Raw genomic sequence first — 25670 nt, 5'->3', positions numbered from 1 at the left:
TTTTGAATTCTGGTATGTTACCCATAATGTTGTGTGCATTGCAATATTTTGAGCAAAACTGTGCTCTTACCCTGCTAATTGAACCTTCACACTCTGCTCTTACTGGTGCAATGGGCAATTAATGAAGATTGGCCACCAGACTGGTCCAATTTAGCCATGAAACCTCCCACACTAAAATGACAGGTGTTTCAGTTATTTTGTCCAACCCCTGTATATACACATACATACACACATATATATATATATATATATATATATATACGTATATATTAGGGCTGTCGAAGTTAACGCGTTAATAACGCATTAACGCGATCTCAATTTAACGCGATTTTAAAAAATAGTGCCGTTAACGCAAATTCTATTTGGCCCTGCGAGTCATCCGTAGTTCATGTTGAGGCGCGGGTACCGTCTGACTGGTAGAACCAACGTTTTAACGACGGACTTGCCACAGTTTGTTTCATTTGCGGTTTGTTAACATAATGTAACCGAGTGTCGTAGTGATGCACTTGCTTAATATAGAAATAAATACACGGTATATTCACAAATTGTCGGGAGCAAAACACTTCATTACTTTTTCTGTTACGGTATTGAATAGCGGACAGCTAGAGTCAACGCGTTAGCCAAGCATGCTATTCCATGAACTATGGAAGCCCCAAAGGGTCAAAACACACTCACTTCGTGTAGAAACGTCCATCAAACCATTGTCACGATACAACCACAGAAAAGTCTGTTACAATAACTACGCCTTATCCCACCTAAAGCACCACTGATCTACAATGTTTGCTGATGGAGAAATTTTAACCTACAATCTGACATTTATACGAAGTCAGGGGTCTCTGCTGGATAGTATTACTGCCTAGTATGTGAGTGAATAAAACTCCCTTACAGTTTTCTCTTGTCCCAGCAGTTTTTAACATAAGTACATTTAGCATAAAATGTGTTCACCATTTTAATTGTAACATTTCACTTAAAAATCCTTGTTTTCTATAACATTTACACAGATTTTTATTTAATGCGATTAATCGCGATTAACTATATGAAATTCTGAGATTAATCGTTTGACAGCCCTAATATATACAGTATATATATAAAAAAAAAAATTTTTGTTTGTTTTTTTTTGTTTATGCATTTTCTCACCTTTTTCTCATTTTAGCGTATCCAATTACACAATTGCATAATGCTTCCTTTCAACTGATGCTGATCCCCGCCCTAACTGAGGAGAGCAAGACTGACACATGCCCCTCTGACACGTGTGCAGTAGCCGACTGCATCTTTTTACCTGCATGAGGCGAGTTTATATGTGGATCAGCTTTGTGTACGGAGAGCCACACCCTGATCAACGCATTATTCCTTGACCCAGGCGCCATCAATCAGCCAACAGAGGTCGTAATTGCATCATTTATGAGGAGTTTCTATCCGGCTCCCACCCTGTATGAACAACAGCCAATCGTTGTTCATGTAGGCACCCAGCCCAGCTGGATGGCAGAGCTGAGTTTCGAACCGACAAGTTGGAAATATTATCTGGTGTGCTAGCGTGTTTTACCTAAGCACATATTAGGATTTTTAAGGAAAATAATATACATAATGTAATGTAATGTAATGTAACAATAAAGCAAAATAAAATGACTGTTTGCTCAAAAGAGAAGCACAATTTACACTATAAAATCTTCTGCATTATCAATATCTTTATGAGAAGACATTGAGCAAATTACATATTCATTAAGTAAATCCAAACCAATAAAAATTATGTTACTCCTCCACAGAGCTGTTGTTAGTAGGTTCCTTTGATGATGTTACTAAATTTGCACATAAGTAAACACAACAACTACAAGTAATTCTGATGTCTGGTCTTCAGAGTATTTAGCAGACACTCTTATCCAAAGCAACTTACAATAATGATGAATACAATCTAAGCAATTGAGGGCCCACCGGTAGCAAGTTGGCAGCCATAGGACTTAAGCCAGTGACCTTCTGATTGCCAGTATCTTAACCTCTAAAATATCACATTGTGTTTGCCTGTGATGTATCGATGCCAGTCATGGGTGTGTTTCTGCAACACAGCCAGTGTTTCCATGGCACCAGACATACCATAAACCTGACCTAGATTAAATGTTTAGTAAAAACAATACAAATGTGAACGTTTTTCTAGTATGGGGCATTAACTTGTCATCGACAGGCATAGTGTTGTCTGGGTGCTTGGGTTCAACAAGTTTACTGAATCAGGAAAGACTCTTTTTTTTAAAGTGCTTTAACATGAACTATTTTATGACATCAGCAAATGAAATGCTTGACTAAATGTAATGAATACAAGAGTCTGACTTACCCACAGCACTATTACAGCGTTTAAGACATTACAGCCAGCAGAATAAACAAGCCATACAGTTCTGTAGAAAGACACATGGTTAGTGACTTCAACATTTCACCAGGATACAATTTTAGTAGATTTACAGTTTGCTGAAGGACAGTGCAGTATGCCACGTGTTCCCATAGCTACATTTTGATGTATAAATGCTTGTGACGTTGGTTTTAGCCAATACCTACACCACTTGTAGAGCTACTAATATTGTATTGACAGGGATCAACATGAAATGAGGAAATTTCTGAAATAGCAGACCAAGAAATAAAAATGCTGCTCCATTTCTATGCTTCTGCTCATGATGGCTTTCAGACTGTTTAATAATGTAACAAAGATGCTTTAGAAAATACTAGCTGCTAGAAACAACAAAATGTTCATAGCTGTGAAAAAAGCAAGGCCATTTCAGATTTAGCACCCACACCCAGCTGACCCAACCATAACACACACATAATTGTATGAGGATCTTTTAAAAATATATTTTTGATTATGCATTTTCTCATCTTTTTCTCCTGACTTTTAGGGTACCCAACTACTCAACTGCATTATGCTTCCTCTTAACTGATGCTGATCCCCACCCTGATTGAGGAGAGCAAAACTGACACACTCCCCCTCTGACACGTGTGCAGTAGCCGACTGCATCTTTTCACCTGCATGAGGCAAGTCTATATGTGGATCAGCTTTGTGTACGGAGAGCCACTCATTATTCCTCGACCCAGGCGCCATCAATCAGCCAACAGAGGTTGTAATTGCCTCAGTTATGAGGAGTTCCTGTATGAACAATAGCCAATCACTGTTCATGTGGGCGCCCAGCCCAGACGGATGGCAGAGCCGAGTTTCAAACCGATGAGTTTGAAATGTCAGCTCTGGTGTGCTAGCTCGTTTTACCACTGCGCCACCTAGGCGCAGTAGCCAATACCTAGACCACTTATAGACCTTACTTATATTGTACTGACAGGTACAACATGAAATGAGGACATTTCTGAAATAGCAGACCAAGAAAGAAGAATGCTGCTCCATTTCTATGCTTTGCTCATGATGGCTTTCAGACTGTTAAATAACGTAACAAAGATGCTTAAGAAAATACTAGCTGCTAGAAACAACAAAATCTTCATAGCTGTGAAAAAAGCAATCTGCAGGTAAGCAAATCTGTAACTAAGTAACAATCTGTAACAAATGGTCCAAATCATAAAGGACTAGCATAGACAGACTTAAGAAAACCTTGATTGCAATGCTCATCATACAGTTTTCTTTCATGTCATTGTGGCACTCCCTCAATGTGCAGATTTTTGTGACTCTTGAGAAAAGAAAAACACTTCACAAACTCATCAGATCATTAAAGCTTTAATGAGCTGGATCAGGTGCATTAAAGCAAAGAAATCAGTCACCTGTGCTGGACCTGGGCACTGAAAGCCTGCGATTGAAATAAACCACTCTCAACAAGACAGGCCTGACCACTGAAGGATACATGTGCCACCTAGTGTTCTTATCGAATGTTCAGGTTTACAGATGGTAAATAATGGACATCACGGAGTAACTTCTTTGATGTAACAAATAATGACAAAATAGTGTAACAAATAACAATGTAACAAACAGAAATGTATCAATACAGAAATGTAATAGATTGTTTGGCTTAGTCATACACTTCAGCTTTATAGAGCAATATGGATTCACATCCAGCACAAAATAAATGTACTATTTGAGAAGCGTGAATAAAGGTTGTGCATTTATGAAAGTCAACCACATTACCCCCCAAAACAATTGTTAATTCACTGCAAATCAAACTTACATTTGTTACTTCAACAACTCTTGCCAAAACTAACTAATGAGAACTTGAGTCGATGTATCATTTCATTTTTATCAACCACTTTATCATGGTTGGGTCGCAGTGGGTCCGGTTCCACCAGGGAACACTGGGCGCAAGGCAGAACTACCCTGTACAGGATGCCAATCCATCACAAGGCTTTCTTTCAGACGTAGCAAATCGTGTCAATGTAGACGCCCAGCCGGCCGATAACACAGCTGAGATTCAAACTCAAATTAAATTAAAAACTAGTGGCCTTATTACTAATACAATCCAGACTTCTACCTATGGCTGGAGTATCTAATACTTTACTACCTAATGTTGCCATGAACCACCTACTTTTACAAGAAGGTGCCATTTAACTGGCAGAACATTTAAGGCTAAGAACACATAACCATCAGCTGAGAATACCATTCATTTACTTTGCTTTTAACTCTAACAAATATTACTAACAGCTATCAAACCATACAAAAAATAAATATATAATCAAATAATAATTCCAGAAAGTTGTGCTTAAACTTATCAGCATGAGTTTACACAAGCAAAATTGTTAGGGTCCAATGAAAACTCTCACCAGAAGACAGCAGGTATTTATTATAATAATGCAAGATAAAACACCTCACCTTTGCTTATTCCAACTAATCCTACCAAGCCTCAATAATAACAAATAGAGGTTTCCCACTATGTAAAAAGCAAACAAACCCAACATCTGTTACATTTGAGTCATATTTGAAGAGTGCATCATTAAGATTGTGAGTTGGATGTCTGCAGAATTATTGCAGAAGAGAACCACATTTGCAAGCATGGAATATGAAAACTTACTATGGTGATGTGCTATATGAAATTAGTGTATAATTTTTAACATGGATCACTAGTAAAAATGTTAAAGACAATAAAGGATCAAACCTTATATGATTCAGCATTTCAGTTCAGTCTCAAACCACACACCAGTTCTGAGTATTGAATCAGTGCATGCCTAACTAAAATAAGATCCCTTCACTCCAAAATGATGCCAAAAAGTTTAGAGCACAAACTTTTCTAAAAACAGCATTGTATGCTGTCATTTTAATAATGCTCTACTGGAAATAAGGGACCCAGACAAACAATACACTGTAATTAATCAATCCAGAGAATATGTTACCAATGCTTCAAAGTAGAATAGAATTGTGCTTTATATGACTCCAGTCAGAGCTTTATATTGCAAATGCTAAGTTTAGGATTGTATGCAACTGCTCTGGAAGGAGAAGAACTACCAGTTTAAGTAACCTGCTGTATTGCTGGGCTGGGGTTAGTCCTATATGTTACCACTTCACAATAAAACCACCTACAGTAGAGCAGGTTAGCTTTAGCATGGCATAAGCTTAACAAACTGATCTGTTGAAAAGGTGCTGTGTCATAAAAGTGCCACACTAAATATCAGGATGGTTTTCATTATGGCCCATTTTATTACTGCTGCATAGTTATATGCTTGATTTGATGCACCTTCAGACAATGAACGTAGCTAAGGTAACTAAACCCTTCAGTAGTGCATGCTGGAGGTGTTTTGGCTGTATAGGTCAAGAGTAACTTTCCCAAACACAACTGCGCCCTTGAAACAGTGACCAAGTGAAACACCAAACACTTACTGTAGGAGCACTGGGGGGAGAAGAATCTCCTAACAATGCATGTATTGTGCAATTAACTATCTAGTTCATGCTGATTTAAGAGCATGTGTACTTAATATATAATGTTATGTATTAATACATAGTGTTAGGTCCAGTGGATAATCTTTTCAAAGGTATAATAACCCCTGACAAAGTCTTTTAACAGTACATGGATATTCTCAGAAGAGTCAGTGGATGAGGGTCAAGTACTACTTCATATTTGCTGGAGCTTGCAGAGCTGGATTCAGATCATTGGGGAAAAGCCCATATCAGGAGCATCACTCAGGATGCCAGGTCTATGATTAACAGAGTACTGGGAAAGAAAGAAACTGGGTTTCTGGGCCTGCAGTGTGGCTCTTTTGCTCATTTTCTGAAGGTGGTTCTGATCCGACTTGTGCAGAGTCTCTCCTTCAGAGCATTTAATAGATGGACTACTGGATGGCAAAGTGCTTGAGACTGTAGCTAGCAGGTTCTCCTGGCTCACTTGTGCAGTCTTGGAGGTTGCTGAGCAGCAACAGCTCTGGCCCATCGTGGAGTGGGAAACAGACTCCAAAATCTCCTTCGCATCCTGCATGCACTAAAATGTAAAGGAAGGAAAAAGAAAATGTAAAAATGAGGGAGTTGTGTATAGCTAGATTACACAGTGATGGTTGAGCACAGCAAGACAAGCTATGAAGACTAGAGCAAAAAAAGGTAAAGTATTATGGCAAGTTAGTCTTGTTTGTGAGCAAGTAAAAGGACTCAAGCAAGCCAACAAAAGTAAGTTATGAGAAAAAAAATGCTTCTGTGAAGTGATTTCCCCAGAGTCACCAGGGCTGAAAGGATGCACTGGTTTCCATTAGCTAAAGCACCCAACACATGAGAGAACGAAACAAGCAACACAGGTGTATGAAAGTGAGCTTCATACTGGGTGTGCCTGTAACGATATCATATGAAGTAACATCATTAAAAAGCTAACGCCGTGAACACTGTAAACAGGAGCCTGAAATTTAGAACTGTCACGAATAACCACCCAGAAGCTAAATTGGTTTGCTGTTTTCCTGGTTGACTAGACTGCCAGGTACATCACAATCACTGATCAAGCATACTGTAGCCTTTAATTAGTCCATCAGTATAACCCATGTTCACGAAGGGCACTGTGAAATTTAGGCTGCAAAGCAAATGTCAAGAATTTTAGATTTGAGAGATAATAAGTTTTCAGGAATAAAACACACATATTCCTGAAATTTGGTGACTTGCGGCAGTTTTACTGTAACGTTTATAAACATACACTATGTATATGTACAAAAGTATTATGACACCCCTTTAAGTTGTTTCAAACACAACAACTGCTAACAGGTGTAATAAATTAATTATAAAAAGGAAATTATATGCAGACAGCTTTGCAGCAACAGTTTAGGGAAGGCCCTTTCCTGTTCCAGCATTACCGTGCCCTTATGCACAAAGGAAGGTCTATAAAGACGAGAAGAAAAACTTGGTTTTAACAGCTCTGGAATGAACTGGAACATCAATTGAACATCAATAGTTGACCAACAAGCTCTTTTTACTGAACAGGCATAAATTCCAACATACACTGATCAGCCATTAAAACCACCTCCTTGTTTCTACACTCACTGTCAATTTTATCAGCTCCACTTACCATATAGAAGCACTTTGTAGTTCTACAATTACTGACTGTAGTCCATCTGTTTCTCTGCATACTTTTTTTAGCCTGCTTTCACCCTGTTCTTCAATGGTCATGGGTGGTGGATCATTTGGGTGGTGGATGATTTTCAGCACTGCAGTGACACTGACATGGTGGTTGTGTGTTAGTGTGTGTTGTGCTGGTATGTGTGGATCAGACACAGCAGCGCTGATGGAGTTTTTAAACACCTCACTGTGACTGCTGGACTGAGAATAGTCCACCAACCAAAAACATCCTGCCAACAGCACCCCATAGGAAGCGTCCTGTGACCACTGATGAAGGTCTAGAAGATGACCAACTCAAACAGCAGCAATAGATGAGCGATCGTCTCTGACTTTACATCTACAAGGTGAACCATCTAGGTAGGAGTTTCTAGTAGAGTGGACAGTGAGTGGACATGGTATTTAAAAACTCCAGCAGCGCTACTGTGTCATACCAGCACAACACACACTAACACACCACCACCATGTCATTGTCACTGCAGTGCTGAGAACGATCCACCACCTAAATAATACCTGCTCGGTGATGGTCCTGGCCATTGAAGCACAGAATAATATGTGCAGAGAAATAGATGAACTACAGTCAGTAATTGTAGAACTTCAAAGTGCTTCTATATGGTAAGTGGAGCTGATAAAATGGACAGTGAGTGTAGAAACAAGGAGGTGGTTTTAATGTTATGGCTGACTTCAAAGTCTTGTGAGAAGTGGCTGCTGTTGTAGCTGAAAAGATCAAAATAATACCGCTTGTTTGTTAAATGTCCAACATGCTCATGATCAGGTATCCAAATACTTTTGGCTATAAAATGTATTTAATCATGTTAAACATTTTGAGTACATAATCACATTTTAAGGTCTTCTGAGCTCTAGTTGATATACAGTCCGCTCCAGCCCTGGTAAAGAGGAATAACAAGGGTAATAAGAAAGTTACCTTTTGATAAATGAGTTTAATCTCTCACACATAAAATGTGGAAAAAACAACCTTTAAATGAGGAAAACTGAAATTTATACTCATCAAGAAATGATTATTATTATAAAAACACATGTGCCAGTTACCCGCAGCCCTAGAAATTCTTAGGAACAAAATGTAACTGAAGCTTTTTCCATTTATATTTTATTTTATGTTGTGGATTATTTTGAAGACTTGTCGGGAAAAAAGCTTTTCCCGTCTAACCACAAGCACTGTTGGGATTTTGACTGGAACTATCTTCTAGTCAGATGAAATGAAAATTGAGCTTTTTGGCACCAGACACTCAAGGTAGGTTGTTGGATGTTCCAGCAGTACAATGATCCGAAACCAGATCCAGATTAATGCAAAAATGGTCTAATGAACACAAAATCAAGCTTCTGCCATGCGGGCCACTTCAGGTTCCAGTTCTTAACCCCATGGAAAACCTGTGGGGTGAGCTCAAAGGAGACAAGAGAACCTAGAACCCTGGATGAATTTAAAGAGATTCTATAAAGAGGAATGATCTCAAAATCCATGCTTTATATTTTTCTACTTTATATAATGTGATAGGAGTAGACCTAATGCTGTTTTATTGGCTATGGGAGGTTGTACAAAATATTAAATGCAGGAATGCCAATACTTATAAATGTGGTTTTATTAAAAATAAAGATTCAAAACTTGATTTTTCTCCTCTTTTGTGAGATTAAGCTTATTCACCAAAAGTAAACTTATTAAAGCCATTTTTACTCATCTGTAACAGGCGTGTGAATAATTGTGGTGGGGACTGTGCATGAGTAACACCTCAGATATGTAGAAGGAAGCTATGTCATATGTAGAAGAAAGATATGTAAAGTGGCTGCCCATCCAATCTTTGATATCTAAAAGACGGTAAATGCTGAGCAACTAGACATTATGGCTTATTGCAGTATGTATTCAGGCTACCATATAAATGGAAAATGAAACAGGGCCCAGAATTGATCCCTGGAGGATTCAACAGGTAAATAGACTGACTGAGAAGAAAATGTCTACAATATTTAGTGAAAAAGGTCTATCATATTGGGTAATATGTGAACCATTTAAGAGGTGAAGCTTTAATACCAGCACAACACTCCAACTGTTTAATATGTATAGCTGTGACACTATACTTAAAGCAGCACTAAGACCAAGTAAAACCAGAAAAGAACAATCACCAAAGTACACTGGTGTAGTAAATCATAAGTTACCACTCAGTGTGGGTTAATGAGTGATATGAAAACGCTCAAGATTTGGCTTTTTAAGAAAGACCGTTTATTATTTTGAGTCGTTCAGGATTTTGTATTGTCAAGAGCTTACTTGCTCACTATGTTGCTAAGGACATCTGTTTGTGTAATCAATTATTCTGAATTATGACGAGCATTTCTATGCCAAGGCATGCTATGTAGTAAACAGAAAACGTAAAATCCAAGTATTGCTACACCGAAGTACACAGAAGAGAAGAAAAAGAACATTATGTCTATGTTGAATGATGTAAACGATTTGTGACAGCAACAGGTAAATTCAGATTAAAACACCACATGGAGATAGATGCACAAGTATGATGGTGCAGAATAAGTGTTAAAATGACACTTGTAAGTATGTATGTATAAGAAGTTATACACCGAGAAGAAAGAGGAGTGAATTCTGAGTATAAAAAACATGGAAAAGATGGTTAGGCAAGGTGGAGTGAAGATGGCATTAGAGTAGCATGCAAAATGACCCAAAATACTCTTACCATCAACTCTTAAGAGACCTGCTAGAACCTTCAGGCAGTGCAGGACAGAGCAAAGTCCTGACAGTTCCCCTCCTGTTAAAATCAGCCCATTACATTACAAACTGTATGTCAAAAAACCTCAAACTAGGATTCACCAAAACTAAACTGGTACTGCATTATCATATGCAGATAATATTCATGTGGAACTGTTCTTAGATGCTTAGGAGTGTTGTGGCAACTAAAATCTGCAATCTGTAGTACCCAGGAATTAACTAAGTAAAGGACACAACTAAGAACTGGATTATTAAAATTTATTTAGAATAGCATGAACCCTACTGACTAGGGATGTAACCATGCACCAAAAGACAGTTAAAAATCGGTGCACATGTGCCACGATTCGAATCGGTTTTTCATTTAAGATGAATCAATATTCACTTTAAACAGCAGAGGGCACTGGGACAATTCACCTCTCCTGGTTGACGGCACTTCACAAAGTTGCCAGGTAGGGGATTTTCCAGCCAAATGTATTTATGTGAGGATACTTTCTTTATTTGTATTATTCATTTATTTATTTAATGTGGGATTTGTTTTAAAATTTAATTTCAGTTTTTTACACAATAAGCATTATTTGGCATAGTTTGCACCTACCTCAGAAATAAAAGGACATTCATTATTTAGATAAATAAAAGATAATCACAAATACAGTATTTTATTTGTATTTTTTTTAAAGAGAAATAATAAAAGGAAACTTAGTCATAATTTGTCTTCAATTTCATTTTGTTTAAAAAAAAAAAAAAAAAAAATCGGGAAAAATCGTATTGTGAACCCAGTATCGTGTGAATCGTACCGCATCGACGGTAGAATGTATCGTTACATCCCTACTACTGACTCGTGTTCTTTAACTAACCAATTTAACTAATGTACGGCTATATATAATACACATTATTCTGATAACAAACAATACTGAAGATATTAAAGATAACAATGGATTTAAAAAATAAATTAGACAAGTTTGGGGAATTATTACAAAGGTTCCACAAGTGTCCATTTTAGAAATGTCAATAATTTGACAGTCAGTTATTGATTAAAAAAATTGGTAAAATCTGCACCCCTATTCAATTTCTTTTCATAAACCCTCAATGCTTCTGTTTTTGTAAACACATTCATATTTTATTTTGTTCACCAGGTCACTTGTTCACTTGTGTGTAATAGGTGGATAAGAAAGTGGTCAAAGCAGTTTGACACAAAGAGTTAAAAAATTAATTTCATGCCATTATCACCTAAAGATTGTAATTATCTCACTTCGATTTCATTGGCCTGCTTATAATATTGCTTAAGCACTTCGGGTTCTACGTTAAATAAAGTCCTGAAGTGCCAAAATTAGAAACAAAAAGTACTGCCACTGCATGGCCCTCTTACCATGTTGTTGTCCTTCTTCATAAAAGGATGAACTTCATTCTCAGATGGTACACTCTGAGGCACAACATCCGGAGGTAAAAAACCTCTGCTGTCAATAAGGCTGAAAAAGATATTTAAATGATACAGAATTACAATCTTTAGTAGCACCTAGTAATATTTGTGTAACAGATGGATATACTCTGTTTTACTCTGGTTATTTTTGCTGTAACCAGCTTTTTTTTTGTTAATCACCCCTAACACATTAAATCTTTCTTAAATCTAGCACTAACCTGGGAGGCATGGGACCACACAGCACCACACAGCAGTTAGTAAAGATGTTATTGTAGCTGTATGGGTTCCCAGAATCTTCTTCACCTCTTTTACTCGACCAAGAGCCCTTAATCTAAATAAAAGTGTCAAAATAAACAGGTCACCTTCAAATGACATTTGTGATACTGTATGTCTATCACTTTTGTCTGACATCTTATTTGCAGACAAGGTGAAATTGTGGTTTTGTACTACTGTGCTTTATAATACCTGTGCAACAGTTTCTACCTATTGCGAAGACCTGATTGCTTGACAATACTTACATCTTCATTAGTTGTGAGGTTGGAGGCCACTAAGTAGGTATGGAAGCCAGAGAGGCCCAGAATAGACCAAATGGAGAAGAAACAAACAACCAGTTCCACAACATTACCAGAGAAGTCAAGGTTTAACACTGGAATTAATCATTAATTACTGTTAAGATGTGTATTCATGTTTAATAATACACTGTTTAAGTCAACCTGTCACATTTATTAAACTCCAAACATTATATAAGCACATATTATAAGGCATTATGTACATTACGCTAAACCTTATTGATGACAACTGCCCATATCAACAATGTAAACAAAAGCTTTTGTGCCTGGTTGGTGCTGTCGGAAAATTTACTTTGAGATGAAGTGGCTTATCAACTATTACAGTCCTGAAGAATGACAAAGCCAATTAGGAATGAAGAGGATTAAGATTAAAAGAAATAAGTAGCAGGCTGTGGTCTTTTAAACTTACTGCCTGGTTACTAAATGAATTTAAACACATCAGTGAGTTACTCATGACCTGCAATGATGACATGAGGAAGTAAATACAAACAGAAAGGATATCTGGCTGGGCTCTCCTGTAAGGCTTGTATTAGTCCTTTCTCACCTTGTGATCCTGTGACAAACAGAAAAAGGCTCAGTAAATAGTATTTTTCATATTATAGCATTATATGGCATTTGTCAGATAAGTTTCATAAACAGATACTACTTCCATATGAAACTCAATAAATCCACATATATATATACTTTATAAAAACACTATTAAGTCATTCGGGTGGCACGGTGGTCTATTACACTAGCCCACCACCACTGAGACTCGTATTCAAATGAAATAAAAATGAAATAACACTGTTGCTTTAAGTCATCATGTCTGACAAGCAAAAACTAGATTTTTAAGGTTTTAGATTATTTTTCAACCATTGATGACAAATTTAGCAAAATTTAGAAGCTCTATACCAACACTAAATTGTTGGGGTTTTTTTTGTTCAAACAGCTTTCTTAATTATTACTAGCAAGTCTAATAAATTAAACTACACAAGTGAATTTGCAAAAGCCCTCTTTCTAACAACAAGTATTGTTAACTGACTTTATTCAAGTGATGCACTAATATGGTAAATTACTTACGTAAAGTGAGATGTGTGATCACACAACCAAAGATAAAGGAGGTAAGAAAGGACAATGAGACTATAAACATGTAGAAAAAGCGATAGTTGCGCTTTCCAACACAATTCCCCACCCATGGGCAGTGGTGATCAAAACGCTCTGGAAGTAAAACCAAGAAGAATAAGCCATTAGAGTTTATTTTGACTTTTACATGAGCACTAAGCAGGTTTTCAATGGTTTGGCATTCTTAGATTACTAAACTGACATCGACAGGCTAAATGTAGAGATGTGCTTTTACTGCCCCTGACACTGTAGCCGAGCAGGTGTGTGACTAGCAGATGCTAAAAGGCAGCAGCCAAGCAGATACTGAAACTGTTTCAGCTGAAACTGATATAAGTGAGCCTCATGTGACAAGCACAGCTAAGCTGCAGACTGTAACTTACAACCGAGTGCAGTCTGTTTTCTCACACAAAATTCTGTGGAGTCATTTTCCTTACTTACCAAAAATACTGCATAATTACAAAACTTCAACAATTAGTATCTTAAATTCACAAGCAATTAAAAAGTATAATTAAAAGAAGGTGATGTGACCCAGTAGTAAACATGCCTCTGTCCCATTTTCATATGATCCTAGATTTTTAGGCAATCTGATTTTCTCTCAGTAAAAGGAAACCTGTAAAAAGTGCTAATGCATAATGACTAGAGATGGGACGATCGATCGGCTACGAATCGGTATCGGCTGATTTTTAATCAAAATATGCTATCGGCGATCGGCGATATTTCCTAAAAGTAGCCGATCCGATCGTGTGATATATAAAGACCACGTTAAGTTAACAGCTCAGTGGATTGATCCAGACTTTGAGCTACGAAGCACCAACCATCACATCACCATTCATCAACAATCGTACAGAAACCATCGTGAAAGCTCTTACGATGTAATTTTGCTGATTGTAATATTTACTTTAAAAAGATAATTCAACCCGGTCACATCTGAGTCGATTCTATCAGCACGTTATATAAACTCCTGGTTCACTTTGGTAAATCGTAAGCGGTTCTTACTTGTGATGTAGATGAGAACAGAAGATGTTACAGAGCCAATCCGAGGCAAAAGTTTATTCATTACCAAATTCGTTAGTTCAGGATCATCTGCTGAACTTTTAGAAAACTTTTAGCTCCTTAGACGGAACGAGTCTGACTCGGTTATAGATCTGTGGTAATAGCAGTTTAATTAAGCTTTTTAATGAAGCTTTTTAATGTAAGAGAGTCACAGAAAATGTTCTGTAGTAGCTGCTGTTTATTTAAAACCACGACATTTAATTAATAACAGTAAACACGGAGAGATAACTGAGAAGAGAAACTTACGCTTCACGTAAAAACGAATCAACTCATGAATCAATGAATCACTTATAGCGATACTGTGAACAAAGCGTATCTTCTAAAGGCACAAACACACACGCGCGCGCGCGCTGCTCCGGTTTATCTTTACTGTGAGGCTCTTTTTAAGTTTATTTACTGCTAATCCCCCCCCCCTCGATCGGAATCGGCTATTGGCCGATGTCCCTGAAAGGAGATCAGAGATCGGAATCGGTGCCAAAAACCCCGATCAGTCCATCTCTAATAATGACAACTGTACATACATTACAAACATCGTAGATGAAGATTAGTTGGCTGATTTTTATGCTTTTAAATCATCTTCACTAAAAAGTATACATAATAAGGGTACTAAAATCATCCTAGGTGCTCTTACCGACACAGTTGTCACAGAGACTACAGTGGGAGGTGCGAGGTGGACGGAACATCTTGCAGGTAAAGCAGTATTTGAGTTTGACCACCTGTCCATTTATAAGGATCTCCTTAGTTCGAGGTGGGGGGCGGTATGTACCTGATCCAGAATTATCTAGGAAAATGAATAACAGAATTCATAAACACAAATAATACACAAGAAACCCTTATATCAACATGTTTACTGTTTAGATTTTTATATGACATGCCAAATGTGCACACTGGTGATTATAACAGTTTTAATCCAACATTTAATCAGAAGATTCAGCAAACAAAATAAATGGTGAAGCTGTTTAAGTATTTCTACAATATTAACTAACAGATAGATAGATAGATAGATAGATAGATAGATAGATAGATAGATAGATAGATAGATAGATAGATAGATAGATAGATATTGTAATTTATCTATCTAATTGTAATTAGATATAAAATAATTGTAATTTTTCTTTCATTTCAATCTACTTTCATTTCCCTATGAAACTAAACACATTCATATTTTCACTTGTTTCAAGTTTTATAATAACAGACTGTACAAGCAAACTGTAGAGGTTTCAAGATGAAAGCTGTAAAAAAAAAAACCTTTGTTGGCCAATTTATGTAACTGTTATTTACCTGATCCAGAATTATTAAAGAATATGAAGTAAATTCAAAAAACATATAACACATAAAACTCTATATCAACCGGTGCCTAACATGGACATTGGTGAATTTACCACATATGAATTTAAATCCAGAATTAAATCTTTATATCTTACCTATTTGGCGCTCTATGTCAGCAGCCTCCTCTGGTAAAGCCCTTGGTAAGATCCCTGGATCTGTTAAACTAGTGCGAAAAAGGCTGATGATCACAAACACAAACAGTACTCCAGCAATTACAGGGATAAAGATGGTAAGGTGAGCCACCAGAAATGGGCAACTGTTGGTAGAAAAAAAAACATTATTATTATAACTTGACATGTTTGTTTGTTTTGTTTTATTAGGATTTTAACGTCATGTTTTACACTTTGGTTACATTCATGACAGGAACAGTAGTTACTCATTACACAAGATTCATTAGTTCACATGGTTGTATTGAACACAGTCATGAACAATTTAGTGTCTCCAATTTACCTCACTTGCATGTCTTTGGACTGTGGGAGGAGACCGGAGCACCCGGAGAAAACCCACATGGACACGGGAAGAACATGCAAACTCCACACAAAAAGGACCCGGACCACCCCACCTGGGGATCGAACCCAGGACCTTCTTGCTGTGAGGCGACAGTGCTACCCACTTAGCCACCGTGCCGCCCAACTTTACATTTAAAAATTGCTCAAAGTATTAACATATTTAGTGAGCAGGCAACTTGGTAAAAATATCTAACTGCAATACTAACTCATAACACATATAAACAACACATATATGCCCGGACACCTGATGCCACTCGAAATTTTAAAAATACCAATATATTATGTGATATCACTCAGTCCCTGTCCTTCCCATCTTAAAATTAATGTTGTTGAAATAATTAAACAGTATTATGTTGAAACAAATACTCAAATACTTACTCAAATATAAAGAAAAAAGTAGTGGTGACGATAATAAGGCCAAGAGTCAGAGGCAGAACACCACAATGTTGGGCAACCATAATGCGTCCATCACAGTAGAAGCGATTTCTACCAGGAAACACTTCCCACTTTCTTTTAAGGCGAGGAGGATCTTTATTCCCATTCTGCAGTGTGGAAGCTGGTGTAGAGGACGGTGTTCCCAGTGCTCTGGGGTCAATTTGTTGGTATTCACAGTTTTTCATGGTTACTGACCCGAAATGATGCCCGCAGTGGAGATAGATCACTAACCAACTTCCTGAATTAAAAATGGTTATTCACCTTCTGGGGTTGCACAACATATTGTTTTAAATCAGGTTAAACCTGGTGTTTATATGAGAGAGACCAACATAAATATTATTTCATCTATTATCACCTAAGCTTCAAAAACAGGGAAACCCTATTTATTAATAGAGTGACAATGACCTTTGCAATACTGATATTATAACCTGCTCCAATACATAAATAATCTAATGACTCATTTCTGTTATGGTATCCCAGATGACCAAAACATGTTTCTGTTTGTCAATATTCACACCATTAAATACGTTTAAATGTTTTAGGTTAAAACAATATATGCAAGACATAACTAATACTAATACAAAAACTGAGATTCCTATAAATTAATATATGCAATATATTTGCAGTGTGATACTGCATCTCATCACACTTTTAAATATAATTCACTAAAGCAGAAGAAAACAATAAGCCGGTTCATTACACTAACTAAGATATTAGCCAACAAAGAGTTTCACTGCTAGATGAAACTACACAGGTGTAAGTTGTATACATTAATCCAGCTTAAACTGTCTAGGCATCAACAATTAATACACAATTTACTTAAAAACAACTAACGAGCTACTTCAACAGCACAACCTGATATTTAACAAAAGACACTAGCATTAGCTCGTAAACAATAACAGTTCGTGGCTGAAACATTGGCTAGCAATGTGGCTTCCCTAGTCGCCTTCGCGTTTACTATTCTATCTAAGACAAAACTAAATCCTTCAAATACACAAAGCGTGAATTCATACACCAAATATTACTCCACTTATTTACAAACAATACCGGCTTCAGTAAACCAGCAAGCTAATTAGCCACAACACCTAGCCATGCTAGCTAAAGCCAGGTTGTGTGACAGTAGCTCCACTCAAGACGCCGCCAGACGACGGTCTAGTAGAAACAGTCTCAGAGCACAATGTAAACACAGCAGTGTAATGATCACTATCACTCACTCTCTTTCTCTCCTGTACCGTCTTCACTACTCATTCATTTCATTATTATCGATTAAATATAAAACTATTACAGTATTATCTTGTTTAATTTACCCGAGGGGACACACGCAACGTAAATCCATGATATTATCTGCAGTTTCATTATATTTGTACCATTTTAACCAGTTGAAAATATAAGTGTTAATGTAAGTGTTCTGTATGGGACTTCGGACTTGTTTACATTTACATTTTCAGCATTTAGCAGACGCTTTCATCCAAAGCGACTTACAGTTGTGACAGTATATAATCTAAGCAATGGAGGGTTAAGGGCCTTGCTCAAGGGCCCAACAGTTGCAGAAGTGAGGCTTGAACCTTTTGATTACTAGTCCAGTACCTTAAACACTAGGCTAACTGCTGGTAACTGACTTGTTACCAGCTATCCGCGCATGACTGGATTAACTTTACCTTAAATAACCATCTATAAACACCCCTACTATAACGACTATACTGCCTATGTATTGTTTTCTTACATTAGAAAGAAAATGAGTGTGGAAATTCTGTGGAAAATAAATAAACTAGAAGATACAATGTCACCACATACAAAGGTTTATTTACACTTGTTACGGTAGGCTAGTCTTGACATTTTAGACGTTATTTAGTTTTCTGCAACTACAAATACAAAACTCTGACTAAATTAGGACAAAATACAATTCTAATTGGGTTTTCTAAGAATATGACAGAATCAGCTGGGTCAAAATATACGTACATCAACGTTAATTCACATTTTGTTGGTGTAGAAAGTGTTACAATAACTTTTTACTTTGTTGTGTCTATATGATATATGAATTAAATAGACACAGAAAATGCAGGAGCATGGTTTTTTTTACTTGCACAGCAGAGGTCAAATGAATGTAACAAACATGAACATGGTAACATAAACATACTTATGTTATCTACAACTTGGACCCACTGCAACCCTGATCAGGATAAATTGGTAACTGAAAAATAATGCATACATTCAACATAAGAGTCATTCTATAATTTGGGGTACATTCCATGTCCAGTGATAATAATTATATTTATTCTAACAATTTTCTTTAAAAATTTCATATTTTACCTATTAATGGAAAACATGTTGTAATATCACAAAAACATTATGTGCATCCTATGCTTCATTTAGCTTGAAATTTGTCATGATGTTCCTAAATGAACAGTTTTTGCTGTGTCTGTTTTTTAAGTTGAGGGTGCCTTGGTTTCAAAATAATGAATAAAATTATTAAGGGCATCAACATCTTTTTTTTTATTTATTTCAATAGTTTAAATACTAAAGAAAAATAATATTTTATATTTTAAATATCTCTTTTAAATAATTTAAATATATTTATTTATTATTGTCCGCAAAAGTTCTGTCAACTATGTTACTAACAGAACTCCACTCAGCAACTCAAAAATGGTTTGTTCTAAAACTATGTGACCAGCATTACATGATATCATTTTTCTCTGTGGTGGGCATATTGAACAAACTGTGGTGAATGTTCTCTTATTTTTTTAAATATTTTATCTATAATAGAACATTGTCAATGAGTATATTAATTGACCGTCAACTATGTTACATACATTGTTATGGTTACAATTTTTTTAATAATTTTAATTCAAATGTATGTTCAAATTAGACATTATTCTGTTCAAGAAATGACATGTGGTCAGCCAGGCAAGGTCTACCACTGAAGTTATGGGTCAAAATAGGGAAATTGTCAACTATGTTACCTGTCAACTAAGTTACCTAGTAGTCTACATCTACTTGCCCTTTTAAATAAAATAAAAAATAATTATGTTTAAGCTTTGCAACTAGTGGATATGTTACACTAAAGGAATATATTAATTTGAACCACTGATTGTTCTATTGAGAGAGAACAATTTTTTTGTACTTTTTTGGAGATGTGAAATGTACCCCAAATTATAGAATGACCCATAAGCTTAAAATCACAATCATGACAGTTCTTGTTGTATTTTAAATGAAAATATATTTTAGATTTTCACGTTTTAGATAGACAACCCAGCATTAAACCTTTCAAATGTTCATAGCTTTATATTACCACCAGATGGCGCCATAACAACCACCTTGTAAAATCTACATTTACATTTTCAGCATTTAGCAGATGCTTTTATCCAAAGCGACTTACAGTACTTTGACAGTATACAGTATTGTCTAAGCAATTGAGGGTTAAGGGCCTTAGTCAAGGGCCCAACAGTGGCAACCTGGCAGTGGGGCTTGAACCAGTGACCTTTCGATTACTAGTCCAGTACCTTAACCGCTAGGCTACAATTTTTTTAATATTTAATTTTTTTAATATTTAAGCAGACATGGCATAAGCAGCATCTATAATCCATGCTTTTTAATAAAAGTATTAGCTATTAAATAAAATATGATTAAACATTTGTACTAATCGATGGCTGATGTTCTTTATATAGTCAATTTACAATCTGTCACAAGAAACGTGTATGAAATGTATACAGATGTTTTTATACCATATGAAGATGATGTTACCGATTCCAAGAGTGCACAATGATTCAGAGACTAGCACAATTTGGTGATTCCTCTCTGACTTACAGACTATCTAAACCTGACAAAAATGTGTGAAGTACAGTTTTTTTTGTGCTTGGGGTTACAAAGTACAGCAGCAAATTTTTTTTATTGTGACATACAATGTATTATAAGTTTACGAGCCAGTTAGCAAAGAAGTCTGTCGTGCTTTCGTTTGTGATGGGTAACAACTATGGTGGAGTAAAAACCTATGGGAGGCATGTCTATAATTTTACTGAAAGGAAAACTATAAATAAGCCAACCTAAATGTTGTTATTTTTAGTCTTAAAATACATTTGCTTTCATCACAATTTTAGCAATTCTATTAGTGTAAGAATACAATTAAATATTGAACAGTAAAAATTTAAGAGTAATTGAATTAGGTTAGCTTGAACACAGAAAATGACAACCTGTGATGGTCTCCCTCTTGGACCAGACTTGTGCTCCTCTGAACGTTACCTTATATTACCCTTATATAATGGTTTCTTAACTCATGTCCCGAACACCTACCATACTGTGAAGTGAAAAGTTTTCTCTGAATAGCTTTAATAATTAGCTCATAAGCTAAGGTATGGTAGGGCAGAGAAAAATTAAAACTGCTAAACAGTGGCCCTTCAAGACTGAAACTCCTACCTTATACCATGAAAACAATGTGTCCAACCATTTATAAATGTGTTATATTTATCCACCATTTTGAAGACCTTTTTTGGACGATGTGTAGCTAGTTCTACACAATTTGCCTATTTAAGTTCCCAGCTATTAAAGAGTAGAAAACATGACATTCTTCTTCCTGTTAGGGGTCGCCGGCGGGATTTGGCACTGTTTTTACGCCGGATGCCCTTCCTGACACAACCTTCCATATTCATCCGGGCTTGGGCCGGCACTACAATGCACTGGTTCGTGCATCTAGCGACTAGATATCTATAGGACAACTCAGTGTTTACAATTAGCCTGGTGGCATGTTTTTTGACTGTGGGAGGGACACGCGGACACGGGGAGAACTAACTCCACACAGAAAAAACCCGGACCGCCTCACCTGGGGATTGAACCCAGGACCTTCTTGCTGTGAGGCGACAGTGCTACCCATTAAGCCACCGTGAGTAGAAAACATGACATTACTGTCTATAATTTTGAGAACCCAACCTTTCTCAATCAAACAAATGTTATGATTAACATGTATAGAACTCAAGAACTCAAAAACTATTAATATAATGTTTCACAAACATTTGTTTATTAAAAAAAAACATTTATTAAAGTAACTAAGGCAGTCATGGTCCCCAATATCATAAAATGATAACACAAATGTATGTATTTAATAATACATAATACAGTTTGGCAGCATGTTTAGTTATTTAGAACAGTGACCGTCCGAATGGCAGACGTTTACTTACATTTAGCAATGTAATTAAATTGAAGAAGTATTTTTTATATGAATCCATGTCACATAAATGCAAAAGTAATCCAGCTTGGCCACAGCCTTAAATACTTTATCTGTTCCCAGTTATAACATACCGAATCCAAATAATTCAACAGGTATATTAAATGAGAAATAAAGCTAAACACTGCAATGATGTGTTCCTCCACACAGACTGGCCATGAGGCAGGGAAAGGTGGGGGTGATACCAAGGGCACTAGGGTGACATGGATTTAGTGCCAAAGTGTCTGGCAGGGAGTCAAAAAATCTGATTGCCATCTGAGAATTGGAGTTTGACAAGTCTGTAGGGTATGCAGAGCTCAGTTCAGTCAAACATTCTCCTTTAAGTCCAGGGCAAGAAGTTACAGTGCAAAGCCAAGCCTAAAAACCAATACAAGATGAAGTAACCCAGAATGCACCAAGTGGGAAAAGAGCAATTCCTCCAGTTCATCAAAAGTTGAGTGACAGGGTTATTTGGGCATGACATGAAAAAATAACTAAAATAACTTTTTGTGTCCTTTTGTTGGCCATGAGCATTGTTGTCTTCTTGTAATATGGGTTCGTCAGAGAGAAGAATGTGACTGCTAATCCAATAAACTATTGGTGAAGATGAAGCTAGAAAACGGGTGAGCACCTAAAGGAAACATTAATACACATTAAATTAAAACATCTCACATCAAAGGTGCATAACACTTATTGCATGCTAATATCCTTAATCATGTTTTTCAAAAAATTCCACTTTCGACTCATCAGTCCACAAAATATTATCCTTGCATTGCGGATGTCTGCACTCACTGTCCAATATTCACTAGTAGACTTTACCACAGATTGGACTGAAAGATGATGAACTCTAATTAAATTCTTCATGCTTTTCACTTGTTATAACTTGTTATAATACTGTTTTTTTTTTACATGTATAGTTTGTTTAATTCCTATTCATTCAAATTATTCTCCAGGCCTTCCTGTTTAATTTGGTTCCGCTCCCCTAATCAAAGTGTTAAATAAATAAAAATAGAATAAAACACAATGTGTTTGTCTAGTATTATTACTTTAATAAAGATCACACCATTTTGAGAGGGAAATTTTAAAATTAAGGAACTTTTAAGCTTAAAACTGTCTTATTCTTAAACTTACCTGAACATGCATGCAGAATGTGCCAAACATCAGCAAGACAGAGCAATGAACAACATACACAAAGACCTTTAGGCTGTAGAAACCTGTTGGTGGTTTTCCTTCTTTTCCCTTTATTCCAATCCTCCCCAGGCCAAGATGTAAACAATACTGTGGATTGGCCATTATATATATGTATGATGCCATGCCAGTCAATATAAATATAGGAAGTGCCAGAAGAAAATTGGGTATCTGTTTGAACTGGAAATATCTGAGAAATCCTACATCCCAGTAAACATCCTGAATATAAGAGTACAGTACTGGAATGGGTGCCAGGCACCAGCTGGGTCTGAAGGCTGCTGCATCTGGGACTCGGTATCCTTTCTCTTTAGCCAACAGAAGGAGCACAGGAGAAACCTCCTGATTCATAGATTCCATACAGAACGTGTGGTAGCCATAATATTGGAAGAAACAGAATGGTAGCACAATGACTACAATATGTAGTAATGATTTGGGTAAAAACCGCAAAGCAGTCACAATGTATTTTTGGAATCTAATGTGCCATTCAGATCCCTTGATCATCACCTCAGCTTGAGCAAGACTCTGCTGCAGGGGTAGATACAACAGAAATCCAGCATTAACAAGTCCATTAGCACGAGTAGCAGTAGCTAAACCTAGAAGGACACTTGCTTGAAGTGTGAAGCCCCTTTCCAATAAAAACAAACCACCAAAAATAAGAGCAGCATATAGGCATTCTGAATAGCCCGCTAGCATAAAAACATTAGCCGGTGTAAGGCAGTAGATAAGGCTTGTGATTAGTGCAAGCTTTCGGTCCTGTAAAACTATACAGCTCAGTCCATAAAGTGCAACAGCACTTAGCAAAAAGACTGCACTATTTAATATGGATACTGCCACGAGTAAACGTCCACGAAATGTCAGAAAATCACTCAGTGGCCACAGCAGGGTAGCTGCTACTGAACGCAGGATTAGTGGGAAAAGTGGAAAGAAAGCATGGTTGTGTTCATATAAATAGCCACGCTCTGCAATAAACAGAAAATGTTCTGCATCCCAGCGGCCTAATCCACCAAACAGAACCTCGATAAGTGGGTCCAGGAGAAGTGGCTTCTCTGCCCGGGGAGGACTGAAGGCATCTGCTGGGTGATCAGGAATTGCTGCATTCAGCACAGCCTATATTAGAAAAAGAAAAAGTTGTTATTTAATGTATTGAATCTGTGTAAATAATCAGAGTTTTTCCAAAACTTGGAATATTGAATAATATATTTAATTTCACCTGTCACTAATATGGGTTAGATTTAGTTTGGGTTTGAAAATCTATAGAATGAGTAACTACAGTTTCTGTCATGAATGTAACCAAAGTGTAAAACATGATGTTAAAATCCTAATAAATAAATGTTAATGTGATGTGGGTATCACTGTTAGAGGTAATTCTTTCCACTACATGGAGCCTGCAGGAGTGGGTAACTTTTATTTTGAATTTGACTGGTCGAAATTAAACAAACACTTAAATTTAAAATGCAGACAGGACCCTCCCATAGTATTTGAAACCACTGGACATGCTGCTATTTCATGTGAATGATCTTTTGGCTGCTATGAAGTGTACGGATTACTGTGACCTTATTCTATATGGTACAGAGAAGTTTATGTTCAAACAGGACATGCTCATCTGCTTTTTACCTAATGAAGGCGACTTAGGTAGCTGAAACCAAGTAAGTTTACCGCAGTATTAGATATAAGGGTGTTACTGTGCTTTACCTACCTGTAAAAGAAGTGCCAACACTCGTGTAAAAGCAGCAAATCGCAGAACTGTCTGTATATCTAATTTCGCATTCTTGTCTGAAATCAACATCGTGCTTTAAATCATCCTCTGCTGTTCAGATACCATGATCAAATCTGCACACTTTAGTTCAGTTAAATATTTTTTTACGGTCGTAATCTATATTTATTTAACATTGTTTTAAACAACGTTTATACATTAATGAATACACAGTGAGCACTCACTGACACAATACGTGTAACCGAGAGAACTTTTATTCTACCAAATCAGATGTACCCTGAGTGTGACGTTTCCTATTGTCAAAATAAAAGTATCAGAGTGCTAGATGGGTTTATCTTTTTTCTTAACCGTTGTGTGGTGTTTGGGTCTGTGGGACCCGTTTTCAATGATTACCAAAAGAAAAATGATGCTTTTTATTATAATTTTAACCTCTGACTCTTTGCCTTTGGCTTATTTTGTGTGAAGAACATATAAAATAACACGTTTTAATGAGTTCACATTGTACTGAAAACATTGGCTGAAAAACAAAACTATGAACACCACACAAGGGTTAAATAAATGACTTATAACTTACATTCAAATATGTCATATAGATTTCTTTAAAACATTCATCCATGCAACAACAAAGGGCTAAAACATACTTTACAATGTGTAAAATATTTTAGCAAAACTATCTCACATCTATGAAAAAACAAAACATCCAACATCTTTCTTCAGCTCTGGCACAACACAGATTGCTATACCATAAAAATACCATAAAAAGTCATTAATTATACCTAAGGACCTTCTGGTAGTAAATTATGGCCCAATTTTTAAACCTTTATAACCTGACCATGACTGAAACATAAACTCTGGGTGAGCATTTACACAATCACTGTATGATTTAGAAGTTAGTCTAAATCATTGACTTGGAACTTAACTTGGATAAACAATGTCTAGATTTTGAA

The 25670-nt window shown here is 36.5% G+C and overlaps 2 protein-coding genes across 3 annotated transcripts; both read right to left on the bottom strand.

Moving 5' to 3' along the window:
• Nucleotides 1–3681: 3681 nt before the first annotated feature.
• Nucleotides 3682–16961, bottom strand: zdhhc18a (zinc finger DHHC-type palmitoyltransferase 18a). 2 transcript variants are annotated; one of them, XM_062991344.1, is made up of 10 exons: nt 16571–16961; nt 15779–15939; nt 14986–15135; nt 13260–13397; nt 12699–12750; nt 12147–12249; nt 11847–11959; nt 11578–11677; nt 10180–10251; nt 6303–6377 (listed from the first exon to the last, which is right to left on the bottom strand). In XM_062991344.1, exons 1-9 carry the CDS (start codon nt 16810–16812, stop codon nt 10210–10212), a joined length of 1101 nt encoding a protein of 366 aa, XP_062847414.1. In that variant the 5' UTR covers nt 16813–16961; the 3' UTR covers nt 6303–6377; nt 10180–10209. The 2 variants fall into 2 exon arrangements, with proteins under 2 accessions (XP_062847413.1, XP_062847414.1); XM_062991343.1 differs by lacking the exon at nt 10180–10251 and having other exon boundaries at nt 3682–6377.
• Nucleotides 16962–21671: 4710 nt separating this feature from the next.
• Nucleotides 21672–24795, bottom strand: pigv (phosphatidylinositol glycan anchor biosynthesis, class V). Its single transcript, XM_062992147.1, has 3 exons — nt 24706–24795; nt 22953–24116; nt 21672–22452 (listed from the first exon to the last, which is right to left on the bottom strand). The coding sequence occupies exons 1-3, from the start codon at nt 24793–24795 to the stop codon at nt 22162–22164; spliced, it is 1545 nt and encodes a 514-aa protein (XP_062848217.1). The 3' UTR covers nt 21672–22161.
• Nucleotides 24796–25670: the final 875 nt, after the last annotated feature.

Source organism: Trichomycterus rosablanca, chromosome 3 (genome assembly GCF_030014385.1).
Source record: "Trichomycterus rosablanca isolate fTriRos1 chromosome 3, fTriRos1.hap1, whole genome shotgun sequence".
Lineage (NCBI taxonomy): Eukaryota > Metazoa > Chordata > Actinopteri > Siluriformes > Trichomycteridae > Trichomycterus > Trichomycterus rosablanca.
Note: the sequence above shows the minus strand (reverse complement) of the source record. Positions and strands in the feature narration are given on the sequence as shown.

Bases quoted from the DNA above. Each gene is read 5' to 3' on its own strand.
- zdhhc18a (XM_062991343.1), bottom strand. From the start codon at position 16,812: ATGAAAAACTGTGAATACCAACAAATTGACCCCAGAGCACTGGGAACA. The intron at 12,751-13,259 runs GTAAGTAATTTA...TGTTTGTCACAG, and splicing joins GATCACACATCTCACTTTAC to GATCACAAGGTGAGAAAGGA. The intron at 11,678-11,846 runs GTTAGTGCTAGA...TATCTTTTTCAG, and splicing joins TGTGGTCCCATGCCTCCCAG to CCTTATTGACAGCAGAGGTT.
- pigv (XM_062992147.1), bottom strand. From the start codon at position 24,795: ATGTTGATTTCAGACAAGAATGCGAAATTAGATATACAGACAGTTCTG. The intron at 24,117-24,705 runs GTAGGTAAAGCA...TTTCTAATATAG, and splicing joins TGTTGGCACTTCTTTTACAG to GCTGTGCTGAATGCAGCAAT. The intron at 22,453-22,952 runs GTAAGTTTAAGA...TGTTTCCTTTAG, and splicing joins CATTCTGCATGCATGTTCAG to GTGCTCACCCGTTTTCTAGC.